General features: G+C 35.2%; 2 protein-coding genes across 2 annotated transcripts; both read right to left on the minus strand.

The window, feature by feature from the left end:
* Nucleotides 1-1,504: 1,504 nt before the first annotated feature.
* Nucleotides 1,505-11,049, minus strand: LOC143548153 (uncharacterized). Its single transcript, XM_077039398.1, has 11 exons — nt 10,812-11,049; nt 10,632-10,714; nt 10,382-10,517; nt 9,763-10,247; nt 9,611-9,658; nt 9,215-9,389; nt 3,943-4,055; nt 3,379-3,475; nt 3,061-3,280; nt 2,687-2,846; nt 1,505-2,314 (listed from the first exon to the last, which is right to left on the minus strand). Exons 1-11 carry the CDS (start codon nt 11,020-11,022, stop codon nt 1,916-1,918), a joined length of 2,127 nt encoding a protein of 708 aa, XP_076895513.1. The 5' UTR covers nt 11,023-11,049; the 3' UTR covers nt 1,505-1,915.
* A 2,503-nt stretch (nt 11,050-13,552) lies between these two features.
* LOC143548154 (aspartate carbamoyltransferase 1, chloroplastic-like) lies at nt 13,553-16,510 on the minus strand. The gene is made up of 5 exons (XM_077039399.1): nt 15,940-16,510; nt 14,907-15,046; nt 14,649-14,822; nt 14,330-14,566; nt 13,553-14,010 (listed from the first exon to the last, which is right to left on the minus strand). The coding sequence occupies exons 1-5, from the start codon at nt 16,433-16,435 to the stop codon at nt 13,903-13,905; spliced, it is 1,155 nt and encodes a 384-aa protein (XP_076895514.1). The 5' UTR covers nt 16,436-16,510; the 3' UTR covers nt 13,553-13,902.
* Nucleotides 16,511-25,942: the final 9,432 nt, after the last annotated feature.

Genomic DNA, 25,942 nt, shown 5'->3' on the forward strand with positions numbered 1-25,942 from the left:
ATATCAGACGTAACACATGGTGAAACGGAAATCCGGATACATTAAGGATTCAAACATAAGTGGCCTTATTCTATCCTATTGATAATGAAAACTTAAATATCAATATTAACATTTATTTATTATATTTCCCTTACAAACCAAAATAACATATTTACATACCCCGTAATTCATAACCCAACATTAACATGTAAGTTACACGAAACCAAAAAACAAAACAAGTGTTCATTTTGTGCTTTGATCAGAATCTCCGGTGTTTGTAGAATTACCAACGTCCGCTGCCTCCTTGACACCATCTTTTCCATTCTCGACCGCCGGCCTCTCAACTCGTTGACCCGCCTTTTCTTTTTCTTCCTCCAACCTTTTGAACTCCTCTAGCGTCGACGGTGCTCTCTCGTGGCCGATCGGTTCACCGGTGTGACCGTATCCCTTCCAACATACATCAAATCAAACACACATCACCAGTTTATTGGAACAAATTATTTTTGAGACTATTAATTAATAGAATCTTACCCTACCTATTAGTGAGATTTTCTGAGTAAGATGATAAAATAGAATTACCTTGCGGAAAACTAAGGGTGGCGGTGAAGTGAGGAGGGTGGCCGGGCGGAAGAGGTGTAGAGAAGGTACAGAAGATGGCGACGGACCATGTCTATCTTTATACGTACCGGAGAGTACTTTTGAGATAGATAGATAGATATAGATAATAAGGATGGTTGAAATGAAAGCTAGATGAAATATTATTATTATGGGAGCTTATCATATAACATAACAAGCTGGAGTAATGCATGCTAGGAGGATGACGTCAGGTTTCAGTGAAACAGAGTGGCCGGTTGACACCTCACCTCTTATAACTCCACCTGTACAAACATCTTTGGCCCTAGTATGAAAGTCTATACATCATTTTAGATACAGTACGGTTATTAGGATAGGTGTAGCGGAGAAGCTACAAAATGAGATGAATTGCGCCATGTGTCGTCCGGTAATTAAATATTTGGTTTTTTTTTTTTTTTTTGTGTAATGGCGTTGTAGCCCCCTCCTTACCACATCACCTTTTTTTTATTATTTTCTTTTTATCATTATATTAAATAATAAAATAAAAATACACTAAAATTAAAAAAAGAAATACAAAAAAAAACATATACTAATTAATATCAATAATATTCGTGCATTTTTTGAACTCGTCGTTGTTGCAATAATGCGACCTTTTCGTCTAACCAGAGCCGCGACAAGGAAGTCGTAGTATTTACCCATTTGTTGCAATTCAAACATAACGGCAATCTTTTCGTGGTGTTTGTTAATTTAGTCTTCGTTGGCCTCCACATTGACTCGTGACGACGAGCCCTCCTCATTTTTCGTATTCTTTTTTCTTCCTCTCCCGCGGGGTCAAGCCAACTCTTGTACGTCGTCGCCCTCGTCTAAATTAACCACGTCATATTCGTCAACGAGGTCTAAATTAACTTTTTGATGTGCCTCGTAAATCCGTTGTAAACCTTGCACCTTTTGATGCGCCCCGTAAATCCGTTATAAGTCTTTCCAATTGGGCCACAAAACTAACTTCTAACATCTTTGATTGTACGCAGTCGGCTATATTGATACATACACTCATGTTGCTAGAATATTCACTATTAAGCCGTTAATTGTTCTAACTATTAACAACCTTGTCACTCACAAAATAGATATTAAAACAACATTCTTGAATGATGAATTTGATGTGGAGACATATTGGAAGCAACCATGAGGTTTTGGGAGCTGATTAAATCACGTTATGGATTAAAACAATGAGTTTGTATTTAAGATTACATTTTCAAGGATCAAGGTCATAAACTACAACTATATAATATTCAGTTAAACATACAAAGATCATATTTACTTTTAAAAGATACAGCACCATGCACCCGATTCTTCACAAGACGCCTTATAATCCTAAAATGGCTGAGAAAACCCTTCTCATTTCTACCCTAGCATCACCAACCACAGCTGAGTTCACACGCCATGCAATATGATCATCAGGCCTGACCAAAATGGCACCCCGATGTGTCATTTTGCATATATCCCACCACGATGATGAGTTTGACGGTTGCCTAACCTCGACAACATCAACATAGTTTTCCCATGGTGCCAATGATGTTTTAGTTCTTGCATCCCCGCTCACTAAACCGTTTGGCCACATAACACAAACCTTAACTAAAATGTTATGTTCGTTTGCAACTTGCAGTACAGCATGAGCTAACCTATAGGATGAATCTATAGGTGCAATTATGAGAAGAAACTCGACTTTGTCTCTAGATATAAGATCCAGTGTGGAAATTATCGCCTACAACATGTAATAAGAAACAAAGGTCAATGAAAACATTAGATTTCTACAGACGGCTTGGGTAATGGACTAATGGGTCAAACCAGGTTTGGTAAAATAGATTGTCTTTATATAAAGTCAATTCAAGCGGAGTCATGTTGAATTGACCCACAAACGCTTTTTGTACATCGTTTAATAAATAAAAGCAGTTGGTTTGTTAATATAGCCCTTAAGGCTATGATTAGCATTTTCCATAAAAATAATCTAAATCTTTTAATAAAACATTTTAGACAATGCATTTATCCCATCCCAATCAAGCTAATTTAACTATGTGACTGTTTTAAGGTTAAACACGACCCAACTCAACCCACTGTCATAAGTAAATGGAACTACCTCTTTTTTGACTTCAGATAAAACCCTAACATTCATATGAGGCAACCTTGAACCTGGATCTGCTGAAGGAATATACTCCCGCCTACGGCCCGTAGGTGGTTCTGGTTTAATTGGTGAGCCCTCACTATCAACTTCAGGTACCAGTGCTCCTTCACGATACCTGTGATGTATATCTTCAAGTTAAAGCCAAATTGGCGGTTTGACTTTTGACCAACTAGAGTTTTTATTTTTGTTATGAATGATTAGTTAGTCAAGTGCGACTATGAATATGTCAATTCAATAATAATGTGACCCATTAGAGATAACATATAGCCTGAACCGGCCCATTCACAAGTCAATGGGCCAAAAAACTGACCGATTAATAAAGGTCATACCTGAAACCTAAATCCTCTGCAGGGAACTGAAGTTGAAGGCTTTTTCCTTCCTCAAAAATACGTCTTACTTTAGCGAGTCTAGAAGCTCCAAGAGGATTATTCTCGTTTAGAACAAAATCTGACAGCTGTGCACGACCCAAACTGAAAATTCCATCTAGCAGAGTCTTTTGAAGTGTTGATGGTAAGATTGAACCTACTGTGTTGCTAATAACTTGATGTACTACAAAACAAAAAAAAAAGTGAAATCACATTTTATGAACAAATAAAATCCAAGATGATAATATAGGAAGACTAATTCACTGCACTTTGATACGGTACCTGAATTTGCAGTAGCTGGATCAAGACCAAGTGCAGCAGGAACTGCCATTGCTGCTTGAAAATTTTGGATGCTGAGATCAGTATTAAAGAGTGCAATCTGCCGGTCAAATAACCATATTTAGCTTTAATTTGGGTTGATACTTAACTCCATTTAAAAACTATATTTCTCATTTTATACGGAAAAAAAAACCTTTTTCAAGTCCTTGAACTTGCTATATTTATCTAAACCTGTGAAATTAATAGTAAATGCCACTTATTTGCACAGTCATCATAATAGTGAATGCACTTAGACTCTTTGCTGGCAACGATAACCTTTTGATATCAATATTCTAAGATTATAAATATATCTATTTGACAATCATGATCATTTCAAGTAAACTAGATAATAGATATATCTATTTGACTATTATTTTAGGTATTTGACATAAAGTCAGCTTCTTAAAAAAGAGTGTGAACTCAAATATTGCAAATTTCATGGGAAAGATAAACTACAGGGAAAATATATGAATGTAAAGCAAGATACCTATATACCCAACAAAAATACTAAATATAAGAAAATAGTACCGGCTTACGCTCCATCTCATAAGTGGGAAGAATAGACATTGGAGCAATACCCTTGATAATTGCAGCCAGTTTCCATGCAAGGTTATGAGCATCTTGAATACCAGTATTCATCCCTGCATCAATTAAAATTTTATCAATTAATAATTTCACCTGCCCCAATAGCCACAATCCAAAACATAATCTAAGAAAATATTGTGGATAGTGTATGCAAAGACCATTGAATCGATTGCATATCAAGCACGTTAAGAGCAGCTAAAAAAAACAAACTCCATTGGATTTACGAAATATATTGTTATGTTGTGGTCTCCGATCCATCATGGGTCGGGTCCGGTTTAGACGAATAGACAGAATTAAAAGATTAAGCTGTTTGAGTTTTGGCCAAGCCCAAAAGCTCTAATCAGGCCCAGTTTAGTTAAAGGGTTAAACCCTAATTGTCTAGTCTATATATTCTCTCCTGTACTTGTAAGTTTGTATCACTCAATAATAAGAAAACCCTAGTTATCGACAGTGGACGTAGGTCATACACCGTGACCGAACCACTTAAATCCTTGTGTCTCTTTCGTTTATTCTTTCGGTTTTACTATTGTATTCGTGTTTGTGTGTGACTCCGAACCTAACAATTGGCATCAGAGCCAGGTTCTCGATTATACACACAGTCCGCCGCCGCTACAGTACCGCCGCCGCTGCTACAGTTCCGCCGCCGCTGATTAGGGTTCCGCAGCTGCTGGTTCGTTTTTTTTTATCAGTTTCCAGTCCTTTTATTCCTTGGGTAATTTGGTTGTTTGCTGTAATCAAAACTCAGTTTGGATAATGGCTGAGGACGGAAAGATCAAGATTGAGAAGTTTGATGGTCAGGATTTTGGATGGTGGAAAATGCAAATTGAGGATTTGCTATGTCAGAAAGACTTAATGGAAGCACTAGAAGAGAGGAAACCGGAAAGTATGAAAGATGATGAGTGGAAGGTACTTGACAGAAAAGCCATAGCTGTTATTAGACTCTCACTAGCTAAGAATGTGGCATTCAATATTGTAAATGAAACTACCACGTATGGTCTTATGAAAGCCTTGTCAAATATGTATGAAAAGCCTTCTGCATCAAACAAGGTATTTCTGATTAGACAGCTAGTTAACACCAGAATGAAGGAAGGGGCATCTGTTACCTCTCATGTTAATGACTTCAACACTATTATTTCTCGTTTGTCTTCTGTTGATATCAAGTTTGATGATGAAGTTCAAGCGTTACTCTTGTTATCCTCGTTACCCGAAAGTTGGTCAGGGACTGTTACTGCAGTTAGTAGTTCTTCTGGGAATACTAAGCTTACTTTTGAAGGAGTCCGGGATTTGATTTTAGGGGAGGACATAAGAAGAAGGAATTCTGGTGAGACATCTAGTTCTATATTGAGCACCGAAGGGAGAGGTAGGAGAAGAGAGAAAGGTAATGGCAGGGGTAGGTCAAAGTCTAGAAGAAGAAGTCAGTCAAAGCCCAGAAAAGACATTGAGTGTTGGAATTGCAAAGAAATGGGGCATTTCAGAAACCAATGCCCTAACCCCTCAATTTCAAAAGAAAAGAAAGAATCTAAGAAGGAAGTTAATCTGGCCACCGGTTCAGATGATTCAGAAGGTTCAGAAGAGACTCTTATCTGTTGTGTTGAAGAATCAACAGATTCATGGATTATGGATTCTGGTGCATCTTTTCATGCCACTTATAGCACGAAGAAGATGAAGAATCTCCGAACAGGTAATTTTGGTAAAGTTCGTTTGGCTAATAATCATGCTGTTGATATCACGAGGATGGGGGATATTGAACTAAAAACTTCATTGGGCACCTCATGGACTCTAAAGGATGTTCGGGTCGTTCCTAGCCTTAGAAGAAAGCTAATTTCTGTTGGGCAGTTAGATGACCAAGGATATGATGTTATGTTTGGTGGGGGTAAATGGAAAGTTGTGAAAGGGAATCCTGTGATCGCCAGAGGTAAAAAGAAGGGCACTTTATACATGGTTGAAATTCCAGCTAATGGGGTAAATGCAGTGACCAGTGGACCGAGTCAGTCTAGTCTGTGGCACCAACGACTCGGCCACATGAGTGAAAAAGGGATGAAAATGCTCGTTGCTAGAGGAAAAATTCCAGAACTGAAGAAGGTTGAATCTGAATTTTGTGAACCATGTGTTTTCGGTAAAAAGAAGAAAGTATCTTTTGTGAAGACCGGAAAACAACCGAAAGCTCAGAAATTGGAGCTTATTCACTCTGATGTCTATGGACCAACTTCAGTCTCTTCTTTGGGAGGATCGCACTATTATGTCACCTTCATTGATGATTCGACACGCAAGGTATGGGTTTACTTTCTTAAAAATAAATCTGATGTTTTTGATACTTTTAAGAAATGGAAAACTGCTGTTGAATTGGAAACTGATTTGAAGGTGAAATGCTTGAAGTCGGATAACGGTGGTGAATACGTTAGCAAAGAATTCCGTGATTATTGTGAAGAATACGGTATTCGAATGATCTTTACAGTCCCTGGCACTCCTCAACAAAATGGAGTGGCAGAACGAATGAACAAGACGTTAAATGAAAGGGCAAGAAGTATGAGACTTAATGCCGGGCTTCCAAAGACGTTCTGGGCAGATGCAGTTAACACTGCAGCTTATTTAATTAACCGGGGATTGTCAGTACCGCTGGGTTTCAAGACACCAGAAGAAGAGTGGAAAGGTAAAGCTACAGATTATAAGCATTTGAAAGTCTTTGGGTGTAGCGCTTATGATCTAGTGAAAAATGACAAGCTTGATGCTAAAGCTAAAAAATATGTTTTCATTGGATATGGGTCAAACGAAATGGGCTACAGGCTTTGGGATTTAGAAAGCAGAAAAGTAGTCAGAAGCAAGCATGCAACTTTTAATGAGGCTGAGTTATACAAAGATAGAAACACTTCAAAATCAAGGGTTCAGAAAGAGCAGGTTGAATATGAAATTGATGCTCAGAAAAAGACAGTTGAGTCAGCTACCGAACCCGAGACAGAAACTGAAGAAACCACAGTTCCTAAATTTGAAGATGATATTGGTGGAAATGAAGAGTCAGAGGGAGTCTCTGACAGTGGGAGTTCAGAGTCTGAGGATGAACAGTCTCCACAAGAACCTGACCCGCCTCAGCACTGGGTTAGGAGGTCCACCAGAGTTTCTAAACAGCCGGTACGTTACAAACCTTCAGTTAATTATCTCCTTTTAACTGAAAATGGTGAGCCAGAGAGTTATTATGAAGCACTTAAGTTGAAAGATTCGCTCCAGTGGGAGCATGCTATGAAGGAGGAGATGAACTCTTTGAGTAAAAATCAGACATGGGTTTTAACCAAGTTTCCACCAAATAAAAGAGTTCTACAGAATAAATGGGTCTATAGAGTCAAGGAAGAACATGACGGGTCTAAACGATACAAAGCTCGTTTAGTGGTCAAGGGTTTCCAGCAAAAGAAGGGAATTGATTATAATGAAATATTCTCTCCAGTTGTGAAGATGACCACCATCAGATTGATCTTAAGTATTGTTGCTGCAGAAAATTTACATCTAGACCAATTAGATGTTAAGACAGCATTTTTACATGGTGATCTTGACGAGGAGATCTATATGGCACAACCTGAGGGATTTCAGGTTGCCGGGAAAGAAAAATGGGTCTGCAAATTGAAGAAAAGCTTGTATGGTCTGAAGCAGGCACCTAGGCAATGGTACCTAAAGTTTGATGATTTTATGGTGAGAACTGGGTACAAGAAATGCGAGGCCGACCATTGCTGCTACTTAAAGAAGTTTAAAGGCTCATATATCATTCTACTTCTTTATGTAGATGATATGTTAATTGCAGGATCTGATATGAAGGAGATTCGCAAGTTGAAGAAACAGTTGTCCAGAAAGAAAGATGGCTCCATAACATTATCCCAAGAGAAATACATAGGGAAAGTGTTAGAAAGATTCAGGATGAATGATGAGAAGACTAAACCGAGAAACACACCTTTGGGAAGTCATTTCAAACTTACCAAAGACCAGTCTCCCAGAACAGAGGAAGAAAGAACAGAGATGGCTAAAGTTCCGTATGCATCTGCTGTTGGCAGTCTCATGTACGCCATGGTTTGTACACGGCCAGACATTGCTCATGCTGTCGGGGTAGTTAGTCGTTTTATGTCGGATCCGAGAAAGGAACATTGGGAAGCGGTGAAATGGTTACTCAGATACTTAAAGGGTACTTCCAGTTTGGGGTTATGTTTTAAGGGGAAGGATACAATTCTCAGGGGTTATTCAGATGCTGATCTGGGTGGATGTAAGAAGAAGTTTAAAAGCACTACTGGTTATGTTTTCACAGTTGGGGGAACAACAGTATGTTGGATGTCCAGACTTCAGAAAAGTGTTGCTTTATCAACCACTGAGGCAGAATATATGGCAGCAGCCGAAGCAAGTAAAGAATTAGTATGGTTGAGAACTTTTCTTGAAGAGTTGGGAAAGAAACAGGCAGAGTTCTTATATTGTGACAATGAGAGTGCAGTGAAACTTGCGAAGAATCCAGTCTATCATTCGAAGACTAAGCACATCGGGAGGAGATATCACTTTGTCAGAGATTTGATCAGTGATGGTGTTTTCAGTTTGAAAAATATCTCAGGTGCTAAGAATCCAGCAGATATGTTCACCAAGCCGGTGATGCTGGATAAGCTGAAGCTCTGCAGAGCTTCAGCAGGCCTTCAGGAATAATGTTGAGAAGGCGAAGGGTAACTAGGAGGTGCAAAACCAGATGGGTTTTATTTTACATGTACAAGGCAATGCAGGTGAAGACATTTTACGTCTCCGAATGGGAGCAGGTTGAAATGTTTGACGCATCCAAGTGGTGGTTTAGAGAAGATGTCTCGAAGCCCAAGTGGGAGATTGTTATGTTGTGGTCTCCGATCCATCATGGGTCGGGTCCGGTTAGACGAATAGACAGAATTAGGAGATTAAGTTGTTTGAGTTTTGGCCAAGCCCAAAAGCTCTAATCAGGCCCAGTTTAGTTAAAGGGTTAAACCCTAATTGTCTAGTCTATATATTCTCTCCTGTACTTGTAAGTTTGTATCACTCAATAATAAGAAAACCCTAGTTATCGACAGTGGACGTAGGTCATACACCGTGACCGAACCACTTAAATCCTTGTGTCTCTTTCGTTTATTCTTTCGGTTTTACTATTGTATTCGTGTTTGTGTGTGACTCCGAACCTAACATATATTACCTATATTTACACAAAATGAAAAAAGAAAAAAAATCTGCATACCAAAACCACCAGCTGGAGGAAACCGATGAGCAGCATCACCAGCTAGTATTATACGATTCTCACACGCAAGATACTTCTCGGCAACTTCAGCATGCATCACCCATGGTTTTATGTCCACCACATTGATGTCTGCCAGCTCATGCCCCACTAATTTGAAGATTAACTTCTTACATGTCTACAAGAAGTTGAACTTGTTTCAGTGAATAAATATTTGCAACTGCATTCTCAAGAATACTGATCAATCTGGTTTTTATGACAAGTAAAAGACTGTGACACCAACTTTCACCCATTGTGGAGTTTGGGCAAGTGAGAAACATTAGTAGATACTTTATATTAAGTTCAACAATTGCACATGCAAAGATTTAACAATTGCATTAAGGGAAGAAAAAAAAGTACCTCAGATATGAAATCCTCAAACTTTTGTTGTGGTGGATAGAACGGCATCTGTAAAAGAGTATAATGGAAACAGAAACCATGCTTCAAATGCCATTGAATAATAAACTAGAAAAACTAAAAAAGAATAATAAAAAAGACAAAAACTCCAGGACCTGCAATATAAACTCTCCTTGCTTCAAATCATGAGCAACAAGAACGCCAATGGCTCCAGGGTTAAAAATAAAAAATAACATGCCTGGTTTCTCATACATTAAATACTTCCCAAGTTCTTGACTCAAAAAATGGACACTAACAAGCTTTTGAATATCTTTTTCACCTCTCAATTCTATTCCAACCAGATTTCTGACTGTACTTCCTGCACCGTCAGCGCCAACTAGAAATCTACACGGGATCTTACTCTCTATGTGCTTCCCTTCCTGAACAAAATACGTAGTTACATTAATAAAGTTATCAGTCGGTTCAACCGATATACAACTGTGTCCCATCAGTATCTCCTTTTCCGCCAGGTGTCTACGATTCAACCCCTCGTTACCACGAATCGTGAATCCAATGGCTTCAAGTTGCTTAATTAGCAACGCGTTAAGTTTGTACTGTGAGAAATGAGCCACGGATACCGGACTCACAATCTGGTCAAAATCTGCATACGATAGAACAATTGCCATATGATATTCAGCTCATTGTGGGTAAATGTGTCAAAAAAATGTTATATACGGGCCAAACAAACATATATGTATTTGCATTATAAGAATGTCATCAATAAGCTGCACGAACCTTGAGTTTGCATATGGTCTACCGACCCTATAACAGAACCAGTTAGAGACGTGCAGTATATAAACTTCCTCCAAAGTTCTACAGGCGGTTGAGACCTTTGAATCTCCTCCGCTAAACCGTCTAATTTGCGAAAAACCTGACAAGTAAATCTACATCAAAACAAAATACATATGTTCAAATCTAATGATACTTTAACTTCTATAACTAACAATTTCACTGCTTAATTATTCAACTAACATAACCTACATACCTCCATAGACCTATTGTTGATAAAATGTGCCTGCGGATGCTTCGAGAATGCCGTGTTTCTTTCAACAACTGCACACTTGATACCTAAATCAACAATAATTAATATGTAATTGAAAATAATAAATATGTAATTGAAGAATTTGTGATCTCTAATTGAATACATTTGCATTGAAGGTTATACCTAATTTGGTGAGGAGAACAGAGAGAACGAGTCCAACCGGACCGGCGCCGACGATCAAAACTGGCAGAATTGAGTCGTTCGCCGAGTAATTTGATGATAATTGCCTCTTTTGTATATCATAATAATAATCACATGAAATTTGTATACGAATTCGATTTTTAATATGAAGAAATGGATTGAATCTCTTGCTTGTGACTTCTAAAACCCCCATTGCAGCTAGAGAGTTGTGAGGGTTTAGGGAGGTGGTTTTCACCTTATGACTTCATTTTGATTCTTTTTTCTCTTTGATTAAACTACAAATGTGGTCCCTGTAAGTATTAACCTTATTAACTCTATTTTATTTCACTTTTGCCATTTTTATCATGAATATATCCTTCTAAGCGTTTAGTATTATATCATTATATAATATTATCTATTTTCAAAGTTGTGATATTTGTACATTTTGCTTAATAGGATATTAGAGTTTAGAATATGAGGGAAACTGGTTTGTTATAAAAACATATCCTTTAGAAAGAGTAGGAAGGTAAATATATAAAAGAAAACAAACATTGAAACACCATGTTCTTTTGTTAGTGTTTATTTGCTTAAACACAACAAACATACGTAAAGGGACACACATAAATGAACTTTAAAAATTTAGCAAAACCTACTTTGCTTGGATCAAGGATCCTCATGTATGATCTTAAGTAGTTAAAACTGGTTATTATTGTACTAAAGTATATAAAAAAAATTACTTCAGATATATAAAAGACTCGTATAGTTATTTATGGGATTTACTTCGTATGGTTATCAAGGACGGACCTTTATAGGGGCGGGGAGGGGTCGAGCCCCCCTGTTTTGCGACCAAGACTTTCATTAGTATGGGTTTTTAATATAAGTTGGTTTTTTAGGGTTTGATCTTTGATCCCTTGAATCGTTGTGTTTTAAATAATTGATAGTAAAAATAGTATAATGAAAAGAACATAAATTGTTTTCTTACAAAGAACAAGGAAATCCATGGTTGAGAGATGTAGTTGCAGACTTGCAGGGTGTGAAGATGAATAAGAATGAAATAAAAGATTATTATTTTGAATATAAAAAATAAAGAGTTAAAAGTCAAACAAAATGATGTTTAACTGGTTGAAAGGATTGATGTCTTTGTAGTCTTTTAAAAAGTATTGTAACTTTTTTATTTTACTTTGTCATACATATAATGCGTAGTAAAAAATTTTTTTAACTTAGTTTAATATTTATTGAATCTGTTTTCAAGCAATTTTTTAAAAAAATTGCAATTATGCTAACTTTTTAGAGAAAAATATAGTTTATGCCTTTTATGAACGTGAATCGTTATTTAAGGGGTGTGATTCAAAGAAAAAAGGTTTGAAGCAGTTGAATTTTAATGATTTTCGCCCCCTCAATTTCATGGTTCAAGTTCCGTCACTGATGGTTATTATTGTGTTTGAATTAAAGACTTGAATAATTTCAATCTTGAGTAATCTCAATGATAAATATTTTACACATTATCATCATTGTAATGTAAAAGCAAGCATGTTAGTGTATCCAATCTCGGTGTGTATAAATATGGTAAACCGGTCAAATAAGTTTTTTTCTTCTTCTCAGTAATCACACATTAATCCTTTCAAATAAGTCATAAGTGAATAACATAATCAGTCATTTATTCAAAAAGAATGCTTGGCATGATGCCCTACCTAAATGTGTTAGGTTTTTGGCTTTTATGTCGTGTGGTATATAATCATTAAGAAAGCTAGACATAATAAAACTTGAGGGACCATTTATTAAGTTAATTTGCTTGATTTAAGAGTATATGGGTTATAGCATTGTACACGACATACTTGTCATACCATTCTAGTTTATGCTACGTGGTCACCAAGCCACCAATCATATATATGGTGGATCATATCATATGAGACCTGTTTTAAAAGCAAATTGTAAATGTTTACAGTTGAATGAGTTTCTTTAGATTTTAATTAATATAATTATATTACGAGATAATGAATTGATATCAACTGATCAACATCGACTTGTTCAAGAAAAATAAAAAGAAATGCTAAATACATAACAATTTTTAGTATAGTATCTAGTAATTATACATATATTTAAGATCAGTGGCGAAGCCTGAAAACGCGGGAAGGTCGGACTCAATATGTAAAAAAAAAATTCATAAACGGGAGGCCAGACTCAAAATTTCTGACGAAAACGGGTAAAATCACACTAGATATAAAATTTTCTAGACAAAAATACGTAAATGTATACTGCTGCCAAAAAAACAGGGAAGGGCAGTCACCCCGCCTTGTTTATGCTTCGCCTCTGTTTAAGATGCGAAGTGTGAGATTTGCTTTCTTAGACTTCTACCACCTTAGTTTGTTTCTTCAATGTTTGACAACAAAACTATTCAGTTGTTTCCAAAAAAGAGTTCTGGTTCATTAGACCATTAGACTTTTGAACATGTAACACATTTAGGGGCTGTTTGGTTCATTCAAATCTGAATAAGTCATGTCAGAATGAGTCTCTGTCCCATTCAGCAACAACACCAAGTCTGAATGATTGATTCAGACTTAATTTTAATCATTCATATGTTTTTATGTTTAGAACCAAACAGTCTAAAGTCTGAATGAATCAGATGTAAACATCTAAATAGTTTCATTCAGATGTAAACAAACAGCCCCTTAACCCGCTTCGTCGCAACATGCGGGTAAAAATACTTGTTATTAACATCATTATTAGCTAATGGGTTTGCGTCAATGTAACTAATAAGCCTCCTAATTTTCACTTTCATCAGCTAAGACAAAATTCGCTCTAACCGAGATAAAAGACATGAAGTGATGAAACTCTGAATACATTTCCATACAAAACACACTATAAAATTAACTCTAGTTCCAACTTCCATTGTTGAAAACCAATTCATTTGAAAACTTTTAACACTCATAAGAAGCCATAGCACAAATGATGTCTTAGAAGCTTATCATACGCCCACCTGGTCCAAAATTTAAAGCACAAATGCATGCAAATATGCAATTAAGCAAGTGCCGACTGATCTGATTCATGCATCATTCATACCAAACATTATTCATTCTCAAAACTTAAATTATCATCACCAACCAAGAAGTAAGAGCTTCAACAACGCCATTCGAATAAATAGTCCATTTTTCGCTTGTCTAAAGTATGCCGCTCTTGGATCCTCATCTACCTCCACTGTGATCTACATATAATCCAACATTAAAAAAAAGAAGTAAACCTCATTATGTGCATGATGAAATAAACAAACATCTTCATTATATGTACATCCATACTGAAATAATTGTTATTTTTATTGTTTTGTAATATAAAAAATAAAAGTTCAAGTTTGTGATTGTTATGCAAGCCCAAATTTAAGTCTAGAGCTAATTGCATATATATACTAAGTTACTAACGGATGAGTAAATATGATATTCTTATTGTTTTGAAAGAGTAAATACGATATTATTATTGAAGATATGAAATAGAGTGTTATTTTTATGACGGGTCGGGTTTATGCTTACCTCATCAAGCCTTGGAAGAGGATGCATGACGACCGCATGCTTTTGCATGACACTCAACACATCACGGTTGACAATGTATTTGCCACGAGCTTTATCATAAAGATCAACTCGCTCCCCAAACCGCTCTCGTTGGATACGAGTTTGATACACAACATCGCATTTGGATGCCACTTCAATTAGATCTGCACTTTCTTCCCATTTGATTCCTTTTGATGTTAAGTATTCCTTAATGTCATCCTACAAGCCCATTTTTAACCAAGAAAATATAAATAAGCACATAATTTCATAAATAGATGTATGATCTATTATGTGTATAAACCTTCATTTTGACGACTTCTGGAGAAACAAAGTAGATTTTGACATCATTGTATTTGGCTAAAAGATAGGCAAGGGATCGAACGGTTCGGCCATTGGCAAGATCACCTACAAGACCAACTTTAATTCCATCTAACTTTCCTATCTCTCTTTCAATAGTGTACACATCAAGAAGAGCCTGTTGCATATGTTACAAAATAAGTAATCCAAATATAATAAAACAAATGCATGAAGATTGTGGTGATTAATGACAAAGAAATACCTGAGTAGGATGTTGTCCTGGTCCATCACCAGCATTAATAACTGGAATATTAGCGGTCAAGGCGGCTCTTCTAGCAGCACCACTTTCAAAATGCCTCATTACAATTATGTCTGAATACCCTTCAACTGTCCTTATTGTATCTAAAAAGAAGTATCAAAACAAAATGATTTGAAAGATATAAAGGTGGCAATTTCATCCCATTTGCTTATAAGTGAGCTGATTTGGTTTCTGCTTTCTATATCTCAAGACTCAAGCGAATCGAATACAAAAAGTTAGCTTAAAAAGGAACAGGTGGATTGAAAGTCATATGAAGTATGGTCTTAACGAATACAAGTACACAACCTCCTAACTCATTTTATTCCGAGATTTAGACGATTATTATATTATGATAGTATTGTTTTTGTAAGCATAAATGACACATTATCCGTAAAAGTTCTAGATGATGGACGAAAAATCTATAACCTTAAATCCTTAAAACTTAAAAGGGTAAATCAAGGTTTTATTACATCTCAGACGGGTTAAAAAATTAGATAAAAGTGAAATGGGCTGAAAGTCATCCAAAGTTTGTTCTAATGCGTAAGACTTTGTGAATCAATTTCCTCAAGAATTTTGTTATTCCCATGATAATATTGTTTTATATTCATAATCATCTCATAAATAAAAAATTAAAAAAGGACAAAACATGCTTTAACACAATAATCATAATGACTACTTATAAAGAAGATCTTTAAACTGGAGACAAAAATCTGTGTAAGTCAACACAGCCTGACCCAACTAGCCCATACTAAAAGACGACTCATTCCAACTCGAACTGTTTTCACGTTACTGGATCCACTAATCTCTTCACTTCAAATAAAAGTTTGGCTAAAAAGGGGACACGTCAAATGGATTGAAAGTGTATAATTTTTAAATTCATACAACCTTCTAACCCGTTTCATTAAAGATTCATATATCAATTGTAATAATATTGTTTCTCACTTCCTGTAGCTATAACTAACACACTAAATATTTACAAAAAAATAATTAACATTACCTTCAAGTGTCTCTCCTTTCGCAGCGGATGAAAACTCACGTGCATTTTCAGTTGTCAAAACTTCACCACCCAACCGTTTCATTGCAGACTCAAATGAAAGCCTGGTTCTTGTTGACGGCTCATAAAACAGAGTAGCCATCAAATAACCTTTCAAGATCTGGTTTCCACGTGACTTTTTCTCAATCGTTTCCATTTCACGTGCCACTTCAAATATAGCACTCAAAAACTCTCTATCAAACTGTTGTGCTTCAATCACATCATCAAGTTGAAACAATTCCCCTTTCAAGAAAGCATGGTTCTTTTCAACTTCTAGCACCCTGCATTTGAGCCTGCTTCCAGTTTGTTTCCATGTCATCGAGTTATTCCAGGCCAGCTTCATACCAGACACGTCAACAGAAAGGCAGTTTTTCTTTAAAAAACTTGGTTTTTTGCATATTGATTCGTGATTTAGCAGGGTCTCACGCCATGTAGATGCAGAAAATGCAAAAGATGACATATTTCACCTGAGTAGTGTTTTTCACAAACTTGTGATTCTATGTATATTTATAAACTTACAGCACTTTTTTTTTTTTCTTGAATGTATAGAAACAATGAAAAGAATAAACGAATATGCATTTAGGTTTTTACATCTAACCTTGTATTTTTCAAATGTAAGTCGATATATAAGACACCAACATCAATTTAGCAACACATTAAAGTCATATCAACTTCCATTTTTATATGTATTTTAGAATTAATAATAGAATATGTCACATTGTCACCTAATAGCCTGATAGTGACCAAGTGTCTTGACTATCTTACTAAAGTCAATCGAACGTTTTTCTTATAAAAATCACTACCACTGTTGTGAATTGTTTTATAAAAGTTAAAATTTAAGTTATCTAAGTGGAACAGACTGAAACTTGGTTGCTATTTAGCGAGTATTTTTCAAAGTTTAGACTGAAGTATAAGGAAAAGTCACCGAATAATAACCAAGATTCACAGCCTCATTAAATTTAAACAAATATTATAAGAATAAAAGAATATTGAAAGTTGGGGTTAGAAAAGAGTACAACAGAAATCATATAGCAATTTTATTTTATAAAAATGTTTAGAAGTCATCTCAAGATTTATGATTTACTAACATCTCGTTTGACTATGAAAAAGTCAAAGTCCAAGCTGATTTTAATAATAATATTTTAACGCAATAAGAATCAATTTCCTCACTGAAAACCGAAGCGTCCTTAATAATCTCCAGAAACAGTTGTAATTATCTCTAAATGATGGATTCTTCTAACGATTACGTACGAAGAGCGATTGTAAGAATTAGTGAGCAAGGGTTTTTCATGAATGAAATTGCAACAATAATCAACAAAACATCGATGATAAGCATATAGATAATCAACCTTAGGAAGATGAGAAGTTACCACGAATATTTCGAATTGATTGATACTCACTACTGGTCACTAGTCACGATTGAAAAAACCTTCAATTCAGTCTAGTGAAGATTTTTAGGGCAAAAGACTATCATTTACCTCCTTTCTTTTTTCTTTTTTTTAATTTTTTTTTTGTTTTTAATATTAACGGAAAAATGCAACATGTGGCATTGATGTGTATTAGGAATGAGCATGGTACCGGACCGGTCCGATCCTGAAAATCTCTAATTTTTGGTACCGGTCCCGGTACCGAAATATTCGGTTCGGTACCGGTACGGTACCATGATTATACCGATACCGGAGGTAAATAATCGGGAAATACCGGTACCGTACCGATCCCGAAACTTTAAACTTTGGTACCGATTCGGTACCGACGGTACCAAATCGGTACCGATTTAGGTACCGGTCCCGATTTTGCTCATCCCTAATGTGTATAAACCGATTTAAAACTCAAAGTTGGTTTGGGTTGATTTTAATTGGTTTCGGTTCGGTTAACTGGTTTGAAATCGTTTTGGTGGAAAAAATTACAAACCTATTTCGAACCTACGGTTTTAATCGGTTCCAAATCGGATTATGCATATTTGGTTTTGGTTAAATTTTCAGGTCGGTTCGATTAACCGGTTTATTTGTCCACCTCTATTCATGTGAAGGTGTTTCAATCATTTCAGGTTAAATTTTATAAAATTTTTTAACCTTATATATCATCGTACGTCATGTGTACACTTAACGCAGTTATCTTCTCGTTTGGCTTCTTCATCAGCTTATGCCTCATTCATTGACGTTTGTACAAGTGTTAATATCCTTTGTAGATATTCAAAGGTTTGAGCTTGAGAATATCATACACGGTTGAGTATGTGTTGGCACATGAGTTTGAGCACTAAACTTGTACCACGAGAGGTTTAAGATACAACTTTTTCTCTAACTTTTTTTACTTATATAACGGACCATGTATAAAGATAAGTCTTTTATAAAGAATAGTAGTTTTTACATGAGACTATTATTGAGTCTCTAGGCAATGAGGCTACTAATGAAGGCCATGACGATGACAATCTAGGTGATGAAGCTTCCAATCAAGTTGATGTTGGTGATAGTTTGAATGTATGTGATTTTAGAATATAATTTTATTGATATTGTCTTTTCTAGAGACTATTTCATGTGTTACGATGCTTTGTGGTGTTGACTTGGTGATAGTGACTGTATATTTGATAAAAATGATGAAATTGATTAAATATTGATTGACGTGAAAAATTTTCATGATTTTATTAATACTAAGGAAGAATTCAAAGAGAAAAGTAGTGATGATCATGCTCAAGTAGGGAATCATGATGGTAATGAGGAGTTAGAAATTAATCCTTTAGGTTTTGAGTCATTCAAAGGTTTATCAAACGACTCAATGGATAAGTTGAAACAAACAGATGTAGAAAAAATGAAAGAACTTTGACAAAAAGGAACATAATCTAAAGTAGAAACTAGCTTATATGTTGGTAAATTTATTGGTAGGTCAGCTATTTGGCAACCCTCTGAATCAGTAAGTGCTAAATGATTAAGAGGTCTGAATGATTAAGATGATCTGAACCAATAAGAGCTGAATAAAATGTATTTGTTTGGTTAGACATCTGAATAACTATGCAAAATTACTACGTTACCCCTTTACGTAGATTTGGTATTAATCTTATTCAAAAGTTCTAAAATATTTTAATCAAACTAGATTTGTAAGTGTATTAGTTCTTTTAACAAAAAACTTAAAATTAAAATCTAAGAGTATTATAAATTTAAAAGTTAAAATATTTTAAATTAACAATTTTTATACAAATAATATAATACTAGTTACTAAACAAATTGTAACAAAATTAGATACAAATAATATAATCCTAAACAAATCGTAACATATATATTATTATTTATTAGTGTTGTTTCTAAAATAAACATAATATGAAATAAATTGGTCTGTATTTTCAAGAACCCTATTTTTGCAATTCTTGACTTCAACGCCCAAAATCCAAAACTCCGACACCGGCACCGGATCTTCACCGGAGAACCTCCATCTCTCTTCACAGTTCACATCTTTATCAATCACCAAGTTTGTCTCTACTTTCTACTACTCAGGTAACCAGTGCTCGTTCCATCAATTTTACAAAACAAGGTCGGGTTTAATCCAAGTCTAATTCCTGTTCAATGTTTCAATTAAGATCATGGAACGCCAATTTCTTCATTCAAATCACAATCGGAGCGAACCCGAACCTGGAACGTGTTCGTACCGTGATTTGGTACGGGCCTTTCAGATCGAAATTCGTGGCTGTAATAGCGATATATGTGACTATGGAGGGTATTTTGGTCGTGATTCCATTCAGCAATAGTCTGTTGTCATTCAGTATAACAAACCATCAAAATAAATAAAGGGACAAAAGAAAGAAAAAGTAAGGAAAGGAAAGAATGGAAAATTCCATCCCATATCGGTGGAGGAAAGTAAAGAAGAGTTCCCACCTTAGTATAAATAGGTTTGTAAGTTTCTTGTCCCACATCGCTAGATGATAAAACTAGTGAGCTTTTTATAAGAAAGGAAATTTCTATGTTAATGTTCAAGACATATCACACCCAGTGGTCCTAGCGTTCGCACCCCAAACGCGAACGGGCTCGGGCGATGGGCGCACTTTGCACGCTCGCAGAGCCGCTTAAGGGCCGCCTTAGTATTTTTGTTGGGAATTAAGAAAAATAAAAAATAAAAAATAAAAATAAAATAAAAATCCTTCCATCGCTTGTTGGGAATTAAGAAAAATAAAAAATAAAAATAAAATAAAAACCCTTCCATCGCGATACGCGACGGGTTTGGACTGCCCATCGCGTACCGCGACGTGGAGGTTACGCAGTGGACACGTAGCCTACCACATAGCAGGCCTAGGGCTGACTCATCATAGCTACATGCTTCTTCGCGATACGCGATGGCTTTCTATTTATGGCCATCGCGTACCGCGATGGGGTCCAAAAGCTGCTATAAATAGATTGGCGACGGGACGTTCATTTCTTGCTCAAAATCTCACATTCTCTCTATTTTCACACACATATATTAATATATATTAAAAGTATAATGCCCGAGTCGTAACGATACCCTATCCGATCGAAAGAAATATACACGAATCCAAAAGCTCTACCTGTTAAAGTATGACATTGTGTCATCGTGTAAAGTTTCTACTCTCGTGATTATCGTTATGATTGTTGGTTTTATACTAATCTAGTTATACTACATTGTGATTATTCTAGGTGCTTAATACCAGGAGGTGTTACTTAATTGTAAACTTGCAATGTGAGACATTCGAGTTTTTGTACCACTCGCATTTGCGTGAGACAACTGTTTTTCCGACACTGTCATGATGATTTCAAAACATATAAAACTCATGGCAGATGGTCTAAATATTTTCAAATATATTTTTAAAAGTATTTTAAATACATTACAGTGATTAAGTCTCTGTAGACTTATGATGGTGCGTGTGCGCGGCTTGTATAAATATAATAGATTGGATATTTAGCTTTTGCACAAGATCGTGTTTTAAATTTATAAAAGTGATATCTATAAAGACTAAACACACACAAAATAGGCAAGTGAACCTATCGTATATGTATGATAGTATTGGTAAGAACCAAGTATCGATCCGTGGACACAAAGGTTTCTAATAATAAATCGTTGTTTTGCTTTAATCGGAGGTTTTAATCATTTTGGGGTTAATTTTGAACTTTTTTTAAAATGTAAATACTTATATATAATATATAGGTGACCAAGATAAGAAATTCTAAACGAGTTGTTCAATTATGCGAAGGTTACCATCTAAGATCAAGAATCCACTCCATTTTAGCATTGATAATTAATATGTAGACATGTTATAAACTTGTCGTAGCAATATATGATAGATAGCTTCTTAAACCTTAAGTGAGCATCTTTGGCACTAAGGAGACGATATGCGCATTTTAAAGTCCACCCTTTCCTAATGTCATACCATCTCAATGATGTCAATTTAAGTTGGCAAGTAGTTTCGTAAAGTAGAAAGATTAAGATTGACTTCAATTTCTCGAATACCAATTCTAACAACTTCGGGTGGTTGTAGTTCATCACACAACCTCCCCTTGGTTGATTTATGTAGGCTATAATTACACATTCCGTTAACATACGGTTTCTTTAACTAATTTGATATCATAATCAAAGCCATTTTCGGATTACCAAGGTTTAGAAAAATACACCATAACTTATATCTCATCATTTCTAAGTACAATATAAGGATCCATGTTTCGATAATGTATCAAAGTATTTCTATCTTTCAAGAACATGAATCGATCATAAACGATTGCCAATAAGATTGACAACCACCAACTTTGAATTAGTGATTTAATATGGTGAAACATTTCTCATCAAAAAATAATTGTAATATAACCATGTACTTTACTAGACTACATCACATGTCTTAATTAATTATCAAGTAAAACAAAGCTTCTTCATAGATTTTAGATGGTAAAAGGAGTTTAGCTCATAATGAGCATGATGATAAACATTAAGATGATTGATAATAACAAATACATGATTAAACTTGGAACAATCTAACCAAATGTAGATGAATCTTTCTTCTTAATGATTGTAATAATGGTTGATGATGATGATTAGTGGTGATAACCTCCAAACCTTCAAACTCTTCACTAGATCTTCAAAGTGAGTGTTAGTGTGTGTTCTTATAAGTGAAAACCGGAGAGAATTCTTTTCAAGGCACACCAAATGAATGCAACATGAGCCACTATTTATAGGCAATCTGGAAGGTGAGGCACGACCCCGTGCATGATGAGCACGACCCTGTGCATTTTTATGACATGTGCCAGATTTGTTTTGTCTTTTCTGTGAGGTGGCAACGGCCCCGTGGTTGGTAGGGACGGCCCCGTGTTTTTTAGTGACATGTGCTCAATTCTTTTTTTGTCTTTTCTGCATTCTCGTCCACGGCCCCGTGCATGATGAGCACGGCCCCGTGCTTTTGTTTCCAGATTTTGTCTTTTCTTGTGTCAGAAGCATGAAGGCGTGTTTTTTGAGGCATGGGGGCGTGCTTCTTTGTTTTCTTGTGTTTTCTTCTGTTTTTCTTCGTCTTTTTGCTTGTTTCTTCGTTTGAGGCTTGGTTTTACCTGAATTTATGTTTTATTATGATAAGTAGCCTTTTATGCTATGTTTTTAGATAGAAATTGCAGTTTTTAGAGATTATTTGATGCCGAAAATATGTATATTTATATGTACATCAACTTACGATATGGTTACAACTGGTATTGTGGGGTTTTGTATACAAGGCTTGCCTACTGGGCTATTACACGTTACTTACTGGACAAGTGTTAGCCAATAAGTAATATGACCACAGTCATAGATACGGTCGAGTGACAAGTACCTTTCGGTAATTTGTAATCAGACAGATGTAAAAACATCTTAATGATGTAACTGTAAAATGTGTCATTTACAAATGAATGTACTCACTAGTATTTCTTGCTGATCAAATATTTTAAACATGTTTCAGGTGACTTGTTAGAGACAAAGGAATGATGTCTGCGGGCTTCCAGCTTAAATAAGTGGCTTGTCACCAGAATAAAGAAACATGTTTTGTAAATTAGGGTTTGACCCTATAAAACTTATGTTTGTATCAAAAAGGGATTTATTTCCCGTTTTATAATAATAATAATCATGGTGTTTTTATAACTCTGATCATTTTTCCTAACTACGGTTCTGGTGAAAATTTCCGCTGCAAAATAATTTAATAAACACCGATACCACCAATCAATGTTCACGGCTCCCCATCCCGGGGTATAGGGGTTGGGGGCTGTGACATTCAGCTTCCATTTCAAGCTGAACCATTCAGAGGCAAATGTCTGATCGAATCAGATCTAGTGGTTGAATCAAACGCTCTGAATCTGACCGATTCAGACGTTTACCTCTTAATGAGTCAGATTCAGACTCTACCAAACAGACCCTAAAGTGAATGAGAGGATTAAGAGACATGTTATTGCATGCTTATTCATATACATTGTGTACTTACAATGTGACTTTATTGATGCACATACCTCCTGTCGGTTAAAGTTTAAGTTTGGTTTTGGTTTTGGTTTTGGTTTTGGTTTTGGTTTTGGTTTTGGTTTGTACATAAGTATAATTATTTTTATTTTTTTTTACAATGAGAATCAATATCATAAACTCTAGACCCCACTTGTATCTAGTAAATCAGTTTACCGTATAAAACAACATTTTCCAGGGTTTGTCCTCTTTAAAAGGGTAAAAGCCTGATAGAGAGATTCAAACACTTACAAGTTACAAATGAATGGATTTCAATTTTATTACACTTTTTAAATATATAACAAAACGTACTTGATTTATGGTCAACTGGATCAATTGTAGTCCAAAACTAACCATCCATTGATAATTGATACGTTTGGGTTATCATTGTTAATATTTATGCCTTTTAGGTTTCGTTTATATCAGGTACACACTTCTATACGTGACTGGTATCTTATTGTATGAATCACCACCATTTAAAACATTCTATAACTTTTTCATTTCTAAAAGAAAAAACTAATCATCATACTTTTAAATTGAAAAAAAGTTATTTAAATCATACTATTGAACCACCTTAAGAAATCATTATTATTCATAAATCGTAAAACCTTCATAAGCACGGTCTCCTTTTAGTTTCTTATTTGTTGATATCATTTAAAGCCAAAGTATTTATAAATAATAAACAATTTTTATTATTAGTTGTTTTTGGTTATCACATAGCAAGAAAATACAACTTTATAACAAAAGGGTTTGAAAAGTCTTGCACAAACAAGATGTCTCGCCAAAATTCTAATAGGAAACTTGATTAAAAATACTTAATCCTCATCTTTTTTTATTCCAAGTTCAACAATTCAACGATTTAAGTGATGGATCTAGAAATCTTCAATGATAAGGCTGAAAATGAGTTGCGTATAGAATGCCCACATTAAGTTGTATCTAAACAATTTTATCAAGGATCCAATAATAAAATTACACAAAATCAGTTAAAGTTACTTGTACCATTCAAAACTGACATGACTTTGTCTTCTTTTTTCTTTTTGGAAATGGGTCTAGTTTTAGACTTTTGGTCATGCTTTTGTAATCACAAACTCATACGTATTATAAAATTATATCTCGTCCTATTAAAAAGTTGCCCGATCCAGGCGAGTTTCACGGGTTGCCCATTTATGGTAAAAAAATATATATATCGATTGACATGTCTATTACCTAAGACATATACAAAACTCACATAAAAAACAACTTAAATATACAACTTTCAATTAAGTTTTCTCACGATTCTTTAATTTTAATAATTTCAAGTTTCTTACAGCTTCAACACATCATTTATTATATTTTTAAGATTATGCAGTATATTAATATATCGTATTCAACGTGGATAAACATGTAAGGCAACCAACAACTATTACCTAATACCATACTCGTTTCATTCCAATAAATTTTAAACTCAGTCCATGTTTTCTCCACACTAGGCCAGTAGGCCCAAAGTAAAAAAAGAACGTAATGTTATTACAAGCGTCGGTAGCCCTTCTATTTTTTTCGGTTCTTTACAAAACAACTCACAGTCATAGACTCATAGTAACTGAACTACTTGTCACGAGCAGATCGTTTACATTTGGTGTTCCTTTGTTTCATTTTTTTCGCTATTTAAAAAATTATATGTATAGACGTATTTCAATTTTCTTACGAATTATAACATCCGTTAACTAAACGTCAACAACTGAGTTCAAATTATTTGACAAACATGTTTCTAAAACTTACTCATTAAAGAGCTCCATAAACCAATATGTGTCTTTTTTTTGTAAACCAAACACACTCGATCTCTAACCGATTCAGAGATAACCTCTTTATATGTTACCAAACAGCCGATTGTTTATAATTTTAAAGTGAATTGAACCAAGACACTTATTATATAATCACCATGGTTTGTATTTTTCAGTATAAAATTGTTTATAACTTTCGTGATGGTAAAAGAGAATTTCTCACACCCGAATACATGAATACTGACATAGAATGACACAAGGATGAGATCAGTACCATACCGGTACCGACCATTATCGTTATCGGTACTGAAAATCGCAAAATTTTGGTACCAGTATTTTGGTACCAAATTCAGGAAATACTGGTACCGTACCGAGTTACCGACTCGGTACTGACTGTACCAAATTAGTGCATGTTCGGTACTGGTATCGGTACCAATCGTTAATCGTGACGAAAACGCTCATCCATAGGGTGACACCTTATGAATCTACCACTAACGGTATAATATGACAAAAATATATACTTCATATAGTATAATTAACTGCAAAAACCGATAAAAGAATAGTATAATCAACAAATATTTTATTAAACAATACACACACCAAATAATTCCATCCCAAACGTAGACAAATTTACATCAAATATATTCTTTATTCATATTATATGCCATGAATTAAACACCATAATAGCAATAACTCACTGACCATATCAGACCCAAATCAACTTATTCTGGTGGTGGTGGTGGTGGTGGCTGAACATCAGATGGGGGTGG

The sequence above is a fragment of the Bidens hawaiensis genome, unplaced genomic scaffold (assembly GCF_021521415.1).
Source record: "Bidens hawaiensis isolate Kalapana, Puna unplaced genomic scaffold, B.hawaiensis_p1.1 tig00014913_1, whole genome shotgun sequence".
Taxonomy (NCBI): domain Eukaryota; kingdom Viridiplantae; phylum Streptophyta; class Magnoliopsida; order Asterales; family Asteraceae; genus Bidens; species Bidens hawaiensis.